This window comes from Penicillium alfredii, assembly GCF_028826965.1.
Source record: "Penicillium alfredii strain IBT 34128 chromosome Unknown utg000004l_segment0_segment0, whole genome shotgun sequence".
Lineage (NCBI taxonomy): Eukaryota > Fungi > Ascomycota > Eurotiomycetes > Eurotiales > Aspergillaceae > Penicillium > Penicillium alfredii.
Genome location: NW_026622701.1, coordinates 4,146,616 through 4,165,891, shown reverse-complemented (window position 1 = coordinate 4,165,891; position 19,276 = coordinate 4,146,616). Strand labels below are relative to the sequence as shown.

The window sequence follows — 19,276 nt, the reverse complement described above, 5'->3', positions numbered from 1 at the left end:
TACTTCGAAATTAAAGAATCTTCACCGCCTTCCTCTTCAATAATATCACGTGCTGTGGCCACCTCTTCTGAGAAAAGGTGGAAGCTCCCATCGTTCTCTTCTTCATCTTACACCTCGTCACTAACCGGACTCACCTTTTTCTCTTTTTATTCAGAGCCATGGCTTGGCGCAACCAAGGAATCACTGGCTCCAACAACATTCCACTAGGGCGGCGACGCTTCGGTGGTGATGATCCAGAAGACAGCCGAACCGCGACTCCCTCTTCCGCGGGGGCCGATGGCTACAAGCGTGGTCGTAGCCCCGTCCGAGGTACGTTTTTGATTCAAACCGCTTTTTTTTTGGAATATTCACCTTAAAACTAACCTCTTCGTCTTTCACAGCGGACCCTCCAGCCCCGGCAGATGGCATCAAAAGACGCAAGAAGCGCAACCGTTGGGGAGACCAACAGGAGAACAAGGCTGCTGGTCTCATGGGCTTGCCCACGATGATCATGGCCAACTTCACCAGTGAACAGCTTGAGGCCTATACCTTGCATCTTCGGATTGAGGAGATCAGCCAGAAGCTTCGGATCAACGACGTTGTTCCGGCTGATGGCGATAGGTATGTGCTTTCTCTCATTCTCGTTTTTTTTTTTTTTTTTTTTTTTTTTTTTTGGTACGGTTTTCGCCACGCCATACTAACAGTCGAACAGGTCTCCCTCGCCGCCTCCCCAGTACGACAACTTTGGTAGACGTGTGAACACTCGCGAGTACCGCTACCGCAAGCGGCTCGAGGATGAGCGTCACAAGCTGGTCGAGAAGGCCATGAAGACCATCCCTAACTACCACCCGCCATCTGACTACAGACGTCCCACCAAGACCCAGGAGAAGGTCTACGTGCCAGTGAATGACTATCCAGAGATTAACTTCAGTATGATAACTAACCCTCTAACTCCTAACTGTCCCTCCACCGTGTCCGCCATGACTCCAAGCTCGACTCGAGTTGACGAGACATTTCCCTGGATGTCCTCGGCTCGTTTCTTGCTAACCCCTTTTGGTGCTTGAGCTGCACACGCGTTGCTCTCTTGAAACAAGTACTGGATGACTAACACTTAGCTCTTTGCTATCTTTTTCAAAGTTGGCTTACTCATAGGTCCTCGTGGCAACACCTTGAAGAAAATGGAGACCGAGTCTGGTGCCAAGATCGCTATTCGAGGCAAAGGCTCCGTCAAGGAGGGCAAGGGTCGCTCTGATGCCGCTCACGCTAGCAACCAGGAAGAGGATCTTCACTGTTTGATCATGGCCGATACCGAAGACAAGGTTAACAAAGCCAAGAAGCTTATCCACAATGTCATTGAGACGGTAAGCTCCCCCTCCAACACCCCCTCCTGTTATGCCAAACAGCTGCTGATGTCCGTCTCTTAGGCCGCTTCAATCCCTGAAGGTCAGAATGAGCTCAAGCGCAACCAGCTTCGTGAGCTTGCTGCTCTCAACGGTACGCTTCGTGACGACGAGAACCAGGCTTGCCAGAACTGTAAGTAATTTCTGCCAATTGCTTTATTGGATTATTGAGTCTGACCGTGGTTCTAGGTGGTCAAATCGGACACCGCAAGTACGACTGCCCTGAGCAGCGCAACTTCACCGCCAACATCATTTGTCGGGTTTGTGGCAATGCCGGACATATGGCTCGCGATTGTCCGGAACGCCAGCGGGGCAGCGACTGGCGCAACAACCCTGGCTATGGTGGACGCGACCCCCGTGCTATTGGCACTGGCGATGCTGTGGACCGCGAGATGGAGGTAAGTCTTGCATTAATTCTGGGCTGATTTAATATTCAATACTGACTCAATCACTAGCAACTCATGAACGAATTGTCTGGAGGTGCTCCTGGCGAGCACCCGCCTCGTCGGATTGAGGCCGGTCCCGACCACGGCTATCCCGACGACCGTGACGCGCAGCCCTGGGAGCGTCGACTTCCGCCGACTGATGCGGCTCCTTGGCAGCAGAGAGGCCGGGAGAACCGTTCGCGCGACGACTACGCACCCCGCGACCATGGTGCTCCTCCCCCTTGGGCTGCGCAAAGCCGCGGTGGCGACTATGGCTACGGTGGATACGCTGCGCCGGGTACCGCTTCAGCCCCTGCTCCATGGCAACAACAGGCCCCTCCTCCCCCTCCCGGCGGACAAGCTGGGTATGGGTACGGTTACGGTTATCCTCCTCCCGGAATGGGTGCTCCGGGTACTGGCCCGCCTGGAATGGCTGCTCCGCCGCCGCCTCCTGGCATGCCTCCATACTATGGCGGGGCTGGTAGTCCCCCGCCTCCGCCTCCCCGGGTGATGGACCGCCGCCGCCGCCTCCGAGCGACCAGCCTCCTCCTCCGCCGCCTCCTGCGTAAAGTCGATGCCCAAGTTTGCCGATTTTTCTTTGCGTGGAAACAAAAGATACCAAAAATGATAATCTAGTCGCGAAAATTTGTCTCAACGGTTCAACGGCTGTCATGGCAAGGAAGTGGACATGTTTGATCTTGCTATTATTGCGGATTTTCCGCTCTTGACATTCAAATTGTGATTGTTTTATTTCTTTCTCGTAGTGTGATGTCTGGTAGTCTCGACAGTCCGTAGTCGGAGTGCTGTTAATTCAGTTGATGCCTCAGGCCTACACATCTTGGCTTCTCCGACGACTTCTTCTCCCCGCACAGCACCAATTGCTATCTGCGTACATTTTTTTGTCTCTCTCGATCGACACTTACATAATTCGCTTTCATTTAGAGGCCCGTGATTGTTACTCGGCCTCTTGATCTCCACAGATACTACCCCATGCAGGGCCCGTCGCACGGGGACTTCTCCCTTCCCTCGGGTCCCAACATGCATACGTCAGTGTCCACTCCGCGAAAAACTTCGTGGCAGTCGCAGCGCCTGTCATCTCTAAGGTCTGGTCGTTCGAGCCTAGCTCCGTCGTTGCATCAATCTGTGTCGCCTGCGGACCAGCATGGTTCTGCCCATGCGGACTCGCAACGCCGCGCATTGGCGTCGGCGTCGGCGCGATCGGCGCAGCCAAAATGGTGGCGCGTGTACCTGTTCCGCGGCATGATCAAGGATGTTAAGCGCAGAGCCCCGTATTACTGGAGTGACTGGACTGATGCGTGGGATTATCGCATTGTGCCAGCTACGGTCTACATGTATTTTGCCAAGTATGATAATCTTTCTGTTGTCATGATTTTTACATACGGAGGCGGTGGTCTGGATGTGAACATTTTCCTACTATTGAACTTATGTCACCGTGTATTCTTGATCAATTGGCTGACAGTATATTTAGTATCTTGCCGGCACTTGCTTTCTCGTTGGATATGTTCGAGAAGACGAGTCAAAGTTATGGAGTTAATGAAGTCTTGCTCGCGTCCGTCCTGGGAGCGGTCGTATTTTCTCTTCTTGCGGCTCAGCCGCTGGTTATTGTCGGTGTCACTGGTAAATATGCCCTTTTTTTTGGTACTTGGAACTCCTAGCTCATGGCGTGGTAGGCCCAATTACGGTGTTCAATTACACTGTTTACGACATCATCGCTCCTCGAGGTACACCATTTCTCGCTTTTATGTGCTGGATTGGCATGTGAGTTTCTTTCTTATCAAACAAAACCACTGACATAACTGACCTCTACCCCAGCTGGTCGTTGACTATGCATTGGTTCCTTGCTTTCACCAACGCCTGTAATGGACTAACCTATGTCACTCGGTTTTCGTGTGATATCTTTGGATTCTATGTTGCTTGCATATACCTACAAAAGGGCATCCAAGTCCTGACCCGACAATGGGGAGCTGTAGGAGAAGCCTCAGCCTATCTGAGTATTATGGTTGCGCTGCTCGTCCTGATGAGTGGATGGATCTGTGGGGAGTTGGGAAACAGCAACCTCTTCCAGAGATACATTCGGAAGTTCCTTGAAGACTATGGCACGCCTTTGACCATTGTTTTCTTCACCGGATTCATCCACATTGGCCATATGAGGGACGTCGAAGTGGCCACGCTGCCGACGAGTAAGGCGTTTTTCCCTACGGTGGACCGGCCGTGGCTGGTGCATTTCTGGGACATCAGTGTTGGGGATATCTTCCTCGCCATTCCGTTTGCGCTCCTTCTTACGATTCTTTTCTACTTTGATCACAACGGTGCGCATTCCTCGGCAAAATAACAACGCAGTTCCCTCCCACTGATACATCCCCTAGTCTCATCTCTGATTGCCCAAGGAACCGAGTTCCCCCTCCGAAAGCCCGCTGGCTTCCACTGGGATCTCTGGCTTCTCGGTTTGACAACATTTATAGCAGGGCTTCTGGGGATCCCATTTCCCAACGGACTCATTCCGCAAGCGCCCTTCCACACAGCCGCGCTTTGCGTCACACGCCAAGTAGCCGACGAGGACGACACAAACAAGGGCAAAGCCATCCGGGTCACAGACCATGTAGTGGAGCAGCGCGTCAGCAATTTCGCGCAGGGCCTCCTGACCCTGGGCACGATGACCGGGCCACTCCTCATCGTCCTGCATCTGATCCCACAGGGCGTCATGGCGGGTCTCTTCTTCATTATGGGCGTCCAAGCTCTGCAGGGCAACGGCATCACGCAAAAAATGATCTTCCTCGCTCAAGACAAGCACTTCACACCGGGCTCCAACCCTCTCAAAAGAATCGAGCGCCGCGCCGCGATCTGGGCATTTGTGATTATCGAACTGGTCGGGTTCGGGGCTACTTTCGCTATAACGCAAACGATCGCCGCTATCGGGTTCCCGGTTATCATTCTTCTTTTGATTCCCGTGCGCACTTTCCTCATGCCTCGCTGGTTTACTCGCGAGGAGCTGGCTGCGTTGGATGGGCCTACTGCCAGCCCTTTCACCATGGAAAGCGTCGGTGGCACCTACGGGCTGGAGGATGAGTCTGCGGAGGCGATAACCAGTGGAGTGCAGGACTCCGCGGACGCAGGTAGTGCGGTTCTGAGAGGCCGGGCCTCCTCGTCTGAGGAATCTGCCGTCGAGGATAATGATCTGGAGAGAGGAGAGGCGTATGAGCTTCCGTCCCGGTCTGCTGTTCGGAGGAGAAGCACGGCCAGCCGGATAGACTAATGTGGTTGGTTTTTTTCATAAAAAGAAGAAGAAGATCTTGGGCCATTTGCTAAGACATCCATGAATAACTTCTAGTGATGTCTGGTTTGGCTGTTGTCAATAGGTGAAAAATGCATTTCTGGGGGTTATATCACTTCTGACCCATTTTAATGACGCACAAAGCCAGACCCCCTAAACAATCCTATCTATATTTATATCTTTTTTTCAATATTCAGAAGCGCCATCTATTGCTGCAAGAGCAATCCCATCTTCGACTGTATATGCTCACGTGATAGATAAAATGCTGATTTGTCGGTGGTATTCACCGCCTAGGAACGATAACTTTTCTGCCGCAAAATTATTTCGATTCCAACACAGTCGCAAACACAAAATGGCGCTCTCGAATGCCGCAGAGCCGGAAAATGAGCACTCAGATGCATCCGAGAACTCTGATGTGAACACACCCGAAATCCAAGACCGCGCCCCCAAGCGCCGGCGCCTCTCCGAGTCCTCGAACGACTCATTCGTCGCTGCGGCGCCGCTCCCCGCCCCGTCACGCATAAAAAAGAAAGACAATACCGAGAAGAAAAAGCCCGCACCGACGGACGAACAGAACCCGGTCTTAATAAAAGATGCATTGGATATCGGGTTGCGGAGCGAAGAGTCGAGCTTTGCGGCTCTGGGTGTAGCGCCGTGGCTGGTGGGTTCGTTGACGACGATGGCGATCCGCCGGCCGACGGCTATTCAAAGCGCCTGTATTCCGGAGATTATGAAGGGCAGGGACTGCATTGGTGGGAGTCGGACGGGTTCGGGGAAAACGGTGGCTTTTGCGGTTCCGCTCATGCAGAAATGGGCGCAGGATCCGTTTGGGATCTTTGCGTTGGTGTTGACGCCGACTCGGTATGGTCTTCTCGCTTCGAGTGTCAACTGGATGCTGCTTTAGAAGATTGTTTGCTTACATTTTTGCTTTTCCTTTTTTTTTTCAGAGAACTTGCGCTGCAGATCTTCGAACAGTTCAAGGCTATCTCTGCGCCGCAGAGTATGAAGCCTATTCTCGTCACTGGTGGCACGGACATGCGGCCGCAGGCGATTGCGCTCTCCGAGCGACCTCATGTGGTGATTGCGACGCCAGGCCGATTGGCCGATCACATAAAGACCTCGGGCAAAGACACAGTAGCCGGGCTGGGACGGGTGAAGATGGTCGTGCTGGATGAAGCAGATCGATTGCTAGCCAGCGGACCGGGAAGCATGCTTCCGGACGTGGAGATCTGCCTTTCCGCACTGCCGCCCTCATCGGAGCGCCAAACCCTACTTTTCACGGCGACGCTGACGGCCGAGGTGCGGGCGCTCAAGTCCATGCCGCAAACCGGGGGCAAGCCCCCCATCTTCGTGACCGAGGTCGGCACCGAAGACCAGGGCAGCATCCCGTCGACTCTCACGCAGACGTACTTGAAGGTGCCGATGACGCACCGTGAGGCCTTTCTGCATGTGCTACTTTCCACCGAGACCAACGTCTCCAAGCCCGTCATCATCTTCTGCAACCACACCAAGACTGCCGATCTGCTGGAACGCACGCTGCGCCGGCTCGCCCACCGCGTTACCTCGCTGCACAGTCTTCTTCCGCAGTCTGAGCGTACTTCCAACCTCGCCCGTTTCCGTGCCACCGCTGCCCGCGTGTTGGTCGCCACTGATGTTGCGTCCCGTGGTCTCGATATCCCGTCCGTCAGCCTCGTCATCAACTTTGATGTGCCGCGTAACCCAGACGATTACGTGCACCGTGTCGGTCGTACCGCCCGTGCTGGACGCACCGGTGAAGCTGTGACGCTGGTCGGGCAGCGCGATGTCCAGCTCGTGCTGGCCATCGAGCAGCGCGTCGGCCGGAAAATGGAGGAGTGGGCTCAGGAGGGTGTCAATGTGGAAAGCCGCGTGGTCCGAACCGGAGTGCTGAAGGAAGTTGGCTCGGCGAAGCGCGAAGCGGCGGGCGAGATTGAGGAAGGCCGAGACGTGCTGGGTCGGAAGCGGAATAAGCTGAAAAAGGTTCGCTGAAGGGATCTAGTCTTATACCCATGTGCTCGGGTGCTCGGGTGCTCCCTTATGTTTCTTTGATACCATCGCTGGCATAGTCAATTCAAATTTAGCGCTTTTCTCTTGTTTCTCTTTTCTTTTCTTTTCTTTTCTCTCTCTCTTTCTTCACTAACATTGTCTTTACTTTATTTGACTTTTTGGGCCATCGTATCAAATTGCGATATGACAGTCTCAATATCCAACGTGATAGCCAATTAAACATCTTCGAACCACTTGTGTGCTAATGCCTCGCGCGCCGTGATTCTATTTTCCGGATCAAAATTTGTCATAGCGCAAATAAGACATTTAAAGTCTTCGTCAACCCCCTTCCAAAGGGAGAATGGTTTGCGCGGGTTATCTTTATTGAAACCATCCCGTAGGACTTTAGAAACGGGAACCCAGGGATTATCGCCAAGAAGGTTCAAAAATACATTCAGTGTATCATCATCTCCAAAGTAAGAGATTTGACGCTCAATTACAATAGCCAGGGGATCCACTCTCTCATCCAATTCCTCTTCCCCCACAGCAAAGATGATGTGTTTATGCACCGCGTAAAGGCACTATATGAAAAGGCAATAGCCCCCTTAAAAAAGTAAGAGAGTTTATAGTTAAGGAGATTCACAACAAGAGCAAAAGAGAAGATATCAGACGGCTTTCCCAGTCGATGAAAACGTTGTCTGCCTTCATATCTGTTGAAATAAGCTATCACTCATCACACCATAAAAGGTATAACCTACCTGTGTGGACAATGTCCTGATCATGGAGTTCTGCGATTTCACGAAGAGCATCTTCAAGGATCTTATTTTTCACTTCAAGAGGCAGGTCCTTCTGAGCAAGCTCTAGAAGATGATCCTCAAAATGCTCGAAAACGAACATCGACTTCTCAAAGATGGTGTCTTGGGCAAGACGGAGTTAGTACTGCGTAATCTATGATTGATGTCTTGTAGGTCCTCGAAATTGGCCGTGTAAATGTACTTCAGGATAAACTGTTGGCCCCCGGCGCTAAAAAAAACAGTCAATAGGTAATCATGGGCGACTAATCTAGGTATTGACAACTTACGTGGCTTAGGCAAACCCGGCGTGGATATATTCTATTTCATTATAGTCTACTTTTGTTGATTTTCTTTGACTTGACTTGACTTGACTTTGTTTACTTTTCCCTGAGCATCAGCGCATTTGTTAGAATCTAGGGCTGGAACTCGAGAAAATTGACCTACCGTGGCACCGGTGACTCTATTACACTACGCGGCCAAAAGTCTGATTATACCTTATAATTAAACCTTCCTATATTTCATATATAGCTTTTTTGAAGACCTCCTAATCTAATTTAGACCTTCTATTATCTAGCTTAAGGTATAATTGAAGGACTTTAATCTTTAGAAGTCGCTATACTAGTTCGATAGGGTTTAGGTTAGGCGAATACGGAGGCTAGTCGATAACCTAAATCCTATAATTTTCGAACTACTTTTGCGAGATTTCTGCTATATAAACCCTTGTATTATCTTGTTGGAATATCGAGTATAGTTTATATATTAGCAAAAGACCTTTATCAAGAGTATCGAGATAGGAGTTCGCAGTATAAACTTACCGAGATACGTTTTTATCGCGATTTATAACTATTATCCTTATTCGGCTACTAATCTAGATTTCAGCCTAAATTATCTACGATCGACACCTGTCTACAGGTTATCTATACTAGAACAGGATGGTTCCTTCTAAAGCATGCCGAATCATTAGGTTAAACTTGCAAATGGTATCATTGATTGCTTGCAGCCAGGAAGAGACAATTATTCCTGTAATGCTGTTTAACCCCCAAACTATAGGGGTGCTCATGGTCATCTCGCCAGACACTCGACAAGGTCTATCAACATGGTGGAATGTGTACAGCTCATTTCGATAATGTGTTTCCAATCAACAGCAGGTACCCTCTTCTCGACTGAACTCCGGCTGTGTTTAAAGAATGAATCTTCGAAGCCCATTTCACCCAGGCTGACTGCTGCACAGGCAGGTCAGCATGTGATATCGGAGCCCACATCCAGTTCATCGAATCACCCAGTCCAGTTTTATAGCCTATCGTGTCGATCTGCTGTGTTCATAAGCTTGAGTAATCCATCGACCGCATCACCCCGCTGTGACGGCGACATTGTTCTATGCGTGGGTTCGTCCTCGGCTTCTGCGTTTGGACTGGGTTCACGGTCCCGTCCATGACGGACGACCGTTGCAGGTGGACTGCTTAGCTGCATTGGAGAACCAAGGGGACGAGGTGGAGTTCTCTGGGCGGGAGTCTTGGTGGAAGCAAAGCTGGTGGCCATGGGAGAAGGCCGTCCAGGGAGATCGGGGGTGGATTGAAGCGGGGTAGAGCTCAAGTCAGCAGCAGAGCCCAGTCGAGGAGTCTTTATTTGAGATGGAGTGTAGGCCTTTTTGGCTAGCGATGGTGTAGAGAGAGCGGAGGAGAGCCACGCGCACTTGCGGCTGTGTGCGTCCAACTCCGAGACTCGGCGGTCGAATTGGTGGTCCGGAACGTTGCGCATGGCACTCTGGAGTCTGCTCCGGAGGAGAGTTGCTTTCTATATCAAGTATATCAGAACGGGCCTTGAAAAAGTATATGAAATTAGTGCCCCGCATACTTGCTGAATGAACATCTTGCGCGCGTTTGGGTCTGCTGGAACGGTTTGCGTGCTCTCTGAATCATCCGACGCCTTAGAAAGACGCTCAGGATCGATCTGCTCCTCGGTCTGGTCGCGTTCGGGTTGGAAGTGTTGTGGTGGGACACGGGTCTCCGTGGCGTCTGGTGTTCGAGACGTCTATGATCGTGCAGAACGAGGTTAGCAGTTCAATTCATTTGTTCTAAATCATTTTCATAGACAATATCCAGATTTCCACACTCCATTTGAAACTCACCGAGTCTCGGGCATATTGGGTTGTGGACGAGGTGCGGGTTTCTAGCAAGTCCCGCTGCACGTGTCCGCTGTTGACATTGACATCGACCTCGTCCACCTGGTCCCTCGTTCGTTTTTGGCCTGCAAAGATCGGCGAGGGGAGGAGCTTCTTGGGGGAAGCTGCGGGGAGTGTCCGTTTGACTGGTGTGCCCGCGACCGAGTGTTTGGTCGGGACCGGGGACAGACACGCGTTGGAGTCTTTCTCGCCCAGGATTCGTCGACCATCCTTGACGGGACTGAATGGCATGGATGTATACTGCATTCTGAAGCTTGAAGCTTGAAGTCCTCAAGCTCTTGAGATTTGAATTGAAGAGGAGCTTCAGTGGAGAGAGATGGGGGGGAAGGAAAAAGATGAGAGATGACGGGGAAGTAGGTCCGAACTATGCGAACCACCGAGACCGAAGAGCCCAGGCAAAGAAACAATGGACCAAAGAAAAGAAACACGGTCTATGGACTTGGAGGAAGTGGCAATTGCAATGTGCAGGCAAACAGAAAACGGGCGCGTCGATCGCGTATAGTTGGTACTTTACCGCACGGACACGACTCCACTACGTGTTGCGCACGCGTCCGCGCGAGTGACGGCGGAGTCGAGCTGCTTATGAGTTGAATTGATACGTATTAGAGAGCTATGCGTGTATTGATATACCTGGAATTTCACCTAAGGATACATAGATAAATGTAATGAGGTGTTCATCGACTTATTTCAAGTTTGTACTTTGCTAGTCTCAAGTAGTCACTAGGTTACTTGCTGTAGATTTATGCAAAGACCAATAAAAACCGCATGTAATATTTGGTATCGAGGAATATAGGCATAAAGCTACTCGGAAGCAGAGAATGCTTTCTCATCCAGAGTCTAATCGCTGAGTTGAGACGGTAGTCCCAAGCTACCTGATCGGGGGGCCTTTGCAATCAGCGAGGTTACATATCCTCTGTGCTAGTATAGCAAGCATGCCCAAGGAACCTTTTATCCCTCACGAATATCTTTAATTAGTTAAAGTACTACATAAATCTATGTTTGGTCTTAAATCATATATTGTTACGAACCGGCTACTTTCTCTAAATTTCAGGCTGGCAGCATGCGAATAAACTATCGGTTTTTTTGATGGACTGTATGGTTTCAAGTTATGCTTAACTGACGGCAATTTTTGGTTAGCTTGCGCAATATAATCAAATGGAATAGCTAATTTCGCGAGAATTTTGCATATCTGCCTTCACAGGTCTTCTGATTCTGTACGCCTTCACATCGATTGTAGCTCCACCGCTATCTCTTTTAATAAAATACAGCGACTTGCTACATGTGATACTAGAGTTGATTCAAATAAAGTAGTTTGTCTCTGTCTCTAAACCGAGACCTAAGCTTTGCCTGCTCTAGGACCCTGGCAAGATGGGGCTTTCTCAGGCGACACGGTGCCAATTTCTCTTGCCTGCTCATCGCAATACTTTGCCATAGCAATGTCTTTGTGTGAAAGGCCCGGGGATGAATGGGTAGTCCATTCGATGGTAACAGAAGAAAATTTCTTGATTGCTCATTAGCTTTCTACTGAACCCAGAAATGGAATAAGGTAAGACCTACTAGCACTGTCACCGGATGGTGACTCCGTGATTTGCACCTCACCCCCACGATATTATTGAAATCCTAAGGATTTGATTAGGAAAAGAAACACATGTCATCGGGCTATGGACCTACCAAAACCTTAGTGTAGGTTGCAAAATGATATGTCTTCCAAATGGTGTCGTCGTTCGCTAATTCCCAACCCGATTTCTCGATCAATGCCTGGACTTCGGCCTGTATCGAATGAGCATCATCTCCTTCGGAAACCTTGATATTTATAGGGGAAGACATTGCGATTATTATGCGTCGGGTGCTGAAAAAGAAACGTGGAATATGAAACAAGTTTGATATTGCGCGGGGTAAACAAGCTGCTTGGAGAAAAAAGCCCCTCACGTGTGCTGATGACGCAACATTCAATGAAAGATGCAACAGAAATCAAGGGTAGCATCTAAACCAAATTCATCTTATATATAGTATGCTTGATGTGCTAGATCTCTCAAATTAGAAGGTCATCATCGAGAGCAGCTCATTTCACGAAGGCTGGTATCGGATCCATAACCTCAATCAGTCATTGGGCAAATGAGGTCTGCCCAAAGATTAAATATAATACAAGATAAAACCCAAGCAAATGAGAAGTAGCACAACGGACCACCGCTGAACTTCAGGCTGGAGTCCACATCATACACGAGGCTGCAACTGACTTGGATATTTGTGTCGTAATGTCAGAAAGACACCATTTCCCACAGTCTAGCTCGGTTCTGCAGACTCTAACCTTGATAAAATGTCGGGTATGACAGTCTTAGGTAGTATGGGGACCCAATAGTTAATAATCTCGTGGACAAGAACAGCGCAACCTTTGTCGAAAATTTGCCTCGCATCAGCACGCCAAGTTTCCGAGGCAATGCTACGATCATTGTCTGTGAAATAGGCAGACTGGATGCGTGCAAGTGAAACGGAGAGCTGACCGAGACTGTAGAAAACCCCTTCAGGCTTGAAAGTGTCGGAATATTGTTTCAAAAGCAACAAGACTTTCTCCCACTCACGCAAGATATCCTGAAGCCGACATTGGGAGTGCAAAAGTCGGGCAGATGCAACAATGGCGCGTACATGTAACCACTGATCGCTGATGTCTGGCGATGGGACTCTGATGAATTGCTGTTTCAGCCATTCAACATTCAAAGAGGCTTGGTCGTATTTTCCTTCGGCAATGTCGACATCAACCAGAGACACTTTCAAACGTCGGAGGGCTTTGGCGAGTTTGCCATGGTTATGGTTTGAAACCGACTGAATCTCTGATTCAATAATTGACCGTGCTTTGGCGCAGCGTCCCTCCGCACAAAGAAGATCTGCGAATCTGCAGATGATCTGGAATCGGATCGGATCGGCTCTGAGGTGTTCTGATTGAATAAAAGGATAACAATGGTCAGGGTAGAACCTTGCATCCTCTAAACGGCCACAAGTTTGGTAGATCTTTGAAACGCTAGACCACTTGTTGAAGCTGACAGATAGTTCCATTGTTGACCATTGCGTGCCGCCAATCGGCCTCCAGTTATTAATATCGCCCATTGGTCTGCTTGGCTCCCAATGCTCGAAGTCGTCAATTGCTTTCTCGGCATTTTCGTATTCTTCAAGCTGTACCAAATTCTCGAGACGTGATATCAAGACCAGACGATTCAATGAGCGAAGTCTCGCGTCGGGAAGCCTGTGAGACTGGGCTCAAGTATCGCTGAAATAACAACTTGGTAACTTTTGTTGACCATCCACCAGTTGGCCATAACGGTATAAATACAGTATATAAATACAGTAGGAGACCGTACAGTATTATAATTTCACCCATCAATCTCACTCCAATGCGCTCGGTTTAAATTACGTTGGCGCCCACCAATGAGTCAAATAACCTTGATGTGAACGGCGTTTGCAGTCCCACTAGTTCTGAATTGGCCATTATTGCGATTATTGCGGGGCGTAGCGAAGTAGTTTGTGTATAATTTGTGTCTTAGTTACTAGGAATTACTGACTTCTCCTATAATGCAAGTATGTTAGAATATCGACTATCTATTGCTTTTATTTAGTTTCTTGAAGCTATTGCATTCCCTGCCTCCCAGGATTCATCCATATGCTAGGGTCGGGTCTCCTAGCTGGTCCCGGGGGTGTTTTCTGGTAAGTTATTCATCCATTGTGACCTTGCGACCGTCAAGGCAAGGAGTGCAGAGAAATAAGTATAGCAAGTGGTCAAGTAGAGGAGAATTGCAGGAAGTGAAATGACGAGCCTTTTGAAACCGTTTAAATGCCTTGAGTTAAAGGATATAACTCTAATTTCGCCTCTTCTCTCTTAATTGAACGTCAATCAAGATACTCTAGAGGACAATCATGAAATACAACTATGGGTTGAATAAGGTATAATAGGAAATAATTCAATTCCAGTAGACCCGAAATATATATTTAGTTGAGTTTTAAGACAGGATAGTGTTTAACAATACAGGAAGCCATAACCACTATAAAAGTTTATGTTCTCCACACATTTCTTTAGTTGCTTAACTTGATCATGCTGTAGAAGACGAACAAACGATAGCAAGGCTCTGCCGATCTGCTGCATCCGATCCGCTGGGTTTACGTACTCTGTTTACACAAGCACGAGTCTGGTCAAGCCCAAAGTAGCGCCTGAACTTGGTGCCTACAAGCACAATTACTTCTTCAGGAAGAAACTCGACAGGCAGGAAAGTCCCATATTTGCCGATTGCTTCACTCCTAGTCCTTTCTGTTGAGTCAAGATCGGCAATCTCCAGGTTTTTGAAGCAAAACAGTCAATATGCCACGATCCACATGAAATGATCATCTTTAGAGTGCAGCTGCTCGGGATTATAGTAGTGGATGCCCATGGCATCTTCACCAAGGCACGTAATCTCACCCGAGGAAGAATCTTTTCCACGCAGCACGGAATATAATGCCAACATTAGGTGCTCTCGAAGAGATATCCACTCCTTTCGAGACTGGTTAATATCATACCCAAAAATATGTATGATTGGTCCTTACCTCACGTAAAGCATCCACTGAACCTAAAAATTCTGTTGGTGGTTTGTCCTTATGGCCATTGAATACATCTCGAGAGGAGAAGTATATGCTCTCCTTGGCAATGGGAATCTTGCCACGAACGAACCCTGTATGAGAAGGGCAGTATCCATTTGTGGAATCTTTCCTTCCAATGTCTTTCTCAAAAAAGATTTGCGTCTATTGACGTGGGTTTAAAAGACTATTAGATAGACTATTAGATAGCTATAGCGAGACTTGATGCCCACCCGTGAAAACATATTATCGCAGTGGAACCAACTTATCTGAGGCCAAGCCAACCAAAAGGTACCATAGCGAAATAAGAAAGTTCGGAATTCTCTAGCGGCTTTTGGATTGAGTGGCTTAGAGACATCAATAAGAGGCAAGAATACTCGAGTCGACATGACTTCTGTGCTCGGTTAGAAGGGTAAGTTGAAGTGAGAAAATGCATTTCATATTTACCTCCCCTCTATGGCAGACCATGGCCACCAAATATGCAACCTGCTTCGACTGTATTTAGGCATGAGCCTATCTATTTACTCCGCTATTCTGGAAGCCACTTTGTATGGTCATCTTTATCCTCGATAAAAATAGAGTTTACATGCCGTAGAGACGGAAGACCAATCCCGATCTGAGCATATCCGAGTGAAAACTGGATCGCTGAATGTCGGAATCCATAAGCGAAAAGCCACTGTATATTTGGCTTTCCATTAAAGATTAAAATAAGCTAAATGATCAAATCTAAGGTCTCTCGTTTGGTTCGCTTTCTAGAAATTGGCCCCGATCAGTGCTGTCTCCACATGACATCATCGCCAGCACCGACGAGCTGAAAAAGAAGCTGAAAGATCGCGGAAATCCCAGACCGAAATACTTCACTGTCCCTAAAGATATATGTGGAAGTATATCTAAATCGATAACCACCTCGCTCAGTACCTCCTTCCCAAGGCCAGCCACAATCCCGGGTTGGCCTTCGCTCGGTCAGACCTTCCCCCGCATTTTGGCTCGCGTTCCGGGGAAACTTGGGTTCTGCTCATCCCTGGACTCTCTCGTTACACCGCGAACCCGCCCACATTGATATACTGTATCTCTCGCGTCACTCCTTCTCGAGATGCGTCTGTCTCTCGCCGTGGCCGCGGCCGTCTGCCAGGCAGCGGTCAGCACGGCCTCGTCGCTCACTCCCCCCGTTCTGCCGTTGATCGTGCGGAACCCCTATCTCAGCACTTGGCTGGGCGATGCGCGCGAGGCGCCCTGGTCCAAATGGCCTATGTTTTACACCGGAGAGGAAGTCGGACTGTCATTGATGGCCCACGTCCCCAGTCAGGGTTCCGTGTATCCCCTGCTGGGCAAGCCTCATGATTCCCTGGCCTCCGACGGAGGGTATGAACCATCTCCTAGCTTTTTGAACACCAAGAAATAAATTGCTCACAAAAGAATATAGATATGAACTGCAATTCCCCGAATACCTCGGACACAATTATGACTCCTCTACCACCAACTTGACTTATCGCATCGACTCGGGGGCCTCGACCCCTCTGGATATTACTATTTCATTTCTTTCCCCCATCACCCCGACCTCGACTCTGCGGCAGTCGATTCCGGCCTCGTATGTCACAATCGATGTCCAGGGCGATGTTGACGTGAACGTGTACATGGACCTCGACGGCCGCTGGCTTAGCGGGGACCCCGGAAGCCCCATCAACTGGCAGCGGGACACGCTGAATGTCGAGGACAAAAAGCCCAGTCTCCAAAGATGGCAAATTCGCAAGGAGTCTGAACTCCTGCTGTCAGAGATCCGCGACCGTGCCGAATGGGGCACCCTTCACTTCACTGGACCTGCGGTAAGCTTCCTCATTTGGGTTTGGATGTGTTGATTCTAACTTCGAATAATAGGATGTTCGCTACGAGTCCGGTGATGCGGAAAAGGTGAGACGAGGTTTTGCAGGCTCTGGAGCGCTTCATAACAAAAACGATGATGCATTCCGGCCCATCCGTGATTGGCCCGTCTTTGCTTTTTCCAAGTCCTTCAAACTCGGACAGGCCTCCAACTATACTGCGGATAGTGTGACCTTTACGGTTGCTCTCGTCCAGGTTCCCGTCGTTCAGTATGCTGCTGCTCGCGGTCTCACTTTGATGCGGCCCCTTTGGGAGTCCTGGTTCCCGACAACCGAGGAGCTGTTGACGTTCCACTACAATGATCTTGCGGCGGCCGGTCTTCTTGCGTCCAACTATTCGCAGCAAGTGGCCCAGGATGCGTATCTGTCAGGAGCTGATGACTATGTTGACATTGTGGCCCTCTCTGCGCGACAAGTGATGGGAGCCACCACGTTCTCCGGTACCCCCGAGAACCCCATCTTGTTCTTGAAAGAAATCTCTTCAAACGGCAACTTCCAAACCATTGATGTCATCTTCCCCGCATTTCCATTCTTCCTATACACTAATCCGCGGTGGTTGGCATACCTGCTGGAGCCGCTGATCGAGCACATGCTTAGCGGGCAGTATCCGAACACCTACGCTATGCACGACTTGGGTACGCACTTCCCCAATGCCACCGGTCACTCTGATGGAAAAGACGAATACATGCCGGTCGAGGAGTGTGGCAATATCCTCATCATGGGCCTGGCCATTGTGAACTCTCTTCGCTACGAGAACTCAGGGGCAGCCTCGTCCATTTGGTCTTCGCACGGCTCGGCTCCTCCAGCTATCTCGAGCACGTCTTCTCAAATATTCCACCTTAACCATCTTCAAGCTCTCTCTGGGATTGCCCACCAAGACGGCAAATGGGGTGGTGGCTTGGATGGACAGCAATTGGCCAAGAAATGGGTGCAGCGCAGCTACCGTCTGTGGAAGCAATGGACTGGGTACCTGGTGGAATTCTCACTGGAGCCGGCCAACCAACGTAAGTTCCTATATCATTGTCTTCGTTTCCACGACAATCAAATACTGACATTCTTCACACAGTGTCTACCGACGACTTTGCCGGTTGGTTGGCACTGCAGACCAACCTGGCCCTCAAAGGAATTGTGGGGATCAAGGCCATGAGCAAGCTCGCTGAGGTGGCCGGGGAAGAGGCTGACGCGTCTTACTTCAAGGTACGGAAAATAAACCCTTCAATTGCTACCCAAGCAGCAAAACTGATAAAGTGCAGGAAATCGCCGACACCTACATCGCCAAGTGGGAGGAGTTTGGCATGTCCCGCGACGGCACGCATGCCAAACTCGCCTACGACTGGTACGGCTCCTGGACTACCATCTACAACCTGTATGCCGACGCCCAGCTCTGCTTCCACCTCGACGGAACCAACGTCTCCTCGTCTCAAGAGAAGGCGCCGGGCTTCGTGCCGCGTCACATCTACCAGAAGCAATCGGTCTGGTATCACTACGTGCGCCAGAAGTTCGGCGTGCCCCTTGACAGCCGACACTTGTACACCAAGACCGACTGGGAGTTCTTTTCGATGGCTGTTGCCTCTACCCCTGTTCGTGCGGAGATCCTCGAGTCTGTTGCCCGCTGGGTCAACGAGACCGTCACCGACCGACCCTTCACGGACCTGCACAACACCGAAGGAGACGGCAACTTCCCTGGCCCGAATTTCTTTGCCCGGCCAGTCATTGGTGGCCACTTTGCATTCCTGGCTTTGAGCCGTGCCTGTGGCGGCCGTGCCCAGGAGGGCTTGTCCTTCCTGGACGACATTGATGATGAAACCATGGCTCTTTGGATGAAGGATGCCGAAACGGCCGCAGCAGAGTTCCAGGGCCCATGGAGCAACCACCATGGCGCTGGAGAACTGTAGAGGAAGAGCTCATTCTTTTTGGGGTTCAACGAACCATTGCTGGTGGTAGTGTGCTATCAGTCAGTGCTCTCACTTCCCTTTTTCTGGTCTTTTCATCCATACTCTGGTTCATTCATCCTATAGGACTGGGTTGAGCACATTGTTACCTAGGTATTATATAGGTCTGTAGGCTGGAGGGAATATCCACGCACGTTGACCATGCCAAATGCAGTTTCTGGTCTAGATGTCCAACTTGGTAATTGCTCTCGCTGTATATAAGTAAATCTTGGGAAGTAGTATATATACTTCTCCAAGAGATAGCTCACATATTCAGTTCTAGTCATCTCATACCCTAGCCGGCACAACCTTGGACTGTCATGTATATATCTACCTCGATATATAGAAATCTGCATACGCAATGCAAAGCAGCAACCGCATACAGTGTATATAGCAGGGATATACTCTAGGAATCCTCCAAATTCAGTGAAAGATGTAGTTGCGTTTCCTGTTTTAGATTTTTTGGCTTCTGGATCGAATCAAATTACATGGGCCCATTGAATTCATCCAATTCACGTTTGCACAACCCCCTCCCACATCCGAAGGCACAAGGTTAAGAGCAGACACACAAACACAGACAAGACACACGAGAGTTTGAACTCCCCACTCGCAAAAACAGAGAGGGAAAAGTAAGAAACTCATTTTCGTCCCTCATATAAAGAAACAAGGGAGAGATAAAAAAGAAAAGACAAGGCTGGTTTGTGTCCCACGAGACCGAATCCCTCCCTCCCCACCGTCTTCTGAAACCCCCTTTTTCCCCTCCCTTCCGAACCTCAACTTGAAGAGCCCGGGC

At 49.6% G+C, this 19,276-nt stretch overlaps 6 protein-coding genes across 6 annotated transcripts; 3 read left to right on the top strand and 3 right to left on the bottom strand.

Annotated features, from left to right (window-relative positions):
• Nucleotides 1-158: 158 nt before the first annotated feature.
• Nucleotides 159-5,078, top strand: NUU61_003257 (uncharacterized protein; the record flags this gene model as incomplete). The annotated part of the gene is made up of 11 exons (XM_056653839.1): nucleotides 159-309; nucleotides 381-600; nucleotides 692-909; nucleotides 1,117-1,340; nucleotides 1,404-1,512; nucleotides 1,569-1,777; nucleotides 1,835-2,386; nucleotides 2,747-3,257; nucleotides 3,356-3,374; nucleotides 3,638-4,134; nucleotides 4,192-5,078. The coding sequence occupies 11 exons, from the start codon at nucleotides 159-161 to the stop codon at nucleotides 5,076-5,078; spliced, it is 3,597 nt and encodes a 1,198-aa protein (XP_056514906.1).
• A 370-nt stretch (nucleotides 5,079-5,448) lies between these two features.
• dbp8 (ATP-dependent RNA helicase DBP8) lies at nucleotides 5,449-7,103 on the top strand (the record flags this gene model as incomplete). Its single annotated transcript, XM_056653838.1, has 2 exons — nucleotides 5,449-5,957; nucleotides 6,044-7,103. The coding sequence occupies 2 exons, from the start codon at nucleotides 5,449-5,451 to the stop codon at nucleotides 7,101-7,103; spliced, it is 1,569 nt and encodes a 522-aa protein (XP_056514905.1).
• A 233-nt stretch (nucleotides 7,104-7,336) lies between these two features.
• Nucleotides 7,337-7,997, bottom strand: NUU61_003255 (uncharacterized protein; the record flags this gene model as incomplete). Its single annotated transcript, XM_056653837.1, has 3 exons — nucleotides 7,337-7,681; nucleotides 7,794-7,810; nucleotides 7,859-7,997. 3 exons carry the CDS (start codon nucleotides 7,995-7,997, stop codon nucleotides 7,337-7,339), a joined length of 501 nt encoding a protein of 166 aa, XP_056514904.1.
• A 1,187-nt stretch (nucleotides 7,998-9,184) lies between these two features.
• On the bottom strand, nucleotides 9,185-10,322 carry NUU61_003254 (uncharacterized protein; the record flags this gene model as incomplete). Its single annotated transcript, XM_056653836.1, has 3 exons — nucleotides 9,185-9,688; nucleotides 9,749-9,925; nucleotides 10,023-10,322. 3 exons carry the CDS (start codon nucleotides 10,320-10,322, stop codon nucleotides 9,185-9,187), a joined length of 981 nt encoding a protein of 326 aa, XP_056514903.1.
• Nucleotides 10,323-12,359: 2,037 nt separating this feature from the next.
• On the bottom strand, nucleotides 12,360-13,178 carry NUU61_003253 (uncharacterized protein; the record flags this gene model as incomplete). The annotated part of the gene is made up of 1 exon (XM_056653835.1): nucleotides 12,360-13,178. The coding sequence occupies one exon, from the start codon at nucleotides 13,176-13,178 to the stop codon at nucleotides 12,360-12,362; it is 819 nt and encodes a 272-aa protein (XP_056514902.1).
• Nucleotides 13,179-15,768: 2,590 nt separating this feature from the next.
• NUU61_003252 (putative glutaminase) lies at nucleotides 15,769-18,447 on the top strand (the record flags this gene model as incomplete). Its single annotated transcript, XM_056653834.1, has 5 exons — nucleotides 15,769-16,037; nucleotides 16,099-16,498; nucleotides 16,551-17,556; nucleotides 17,619-17,749; nucleotides 17,806-18,447. 5 exons carry the CDS (start codon nucleotides 15,769-15,771, stop codon nucleotides 18,445-18,447), a joined length of 2,448 nt encoding a protein of 815 aa, XP_056514901.1.
• Nucleotides 18,448-19,276: the final 829 nt, after the last annotated feature.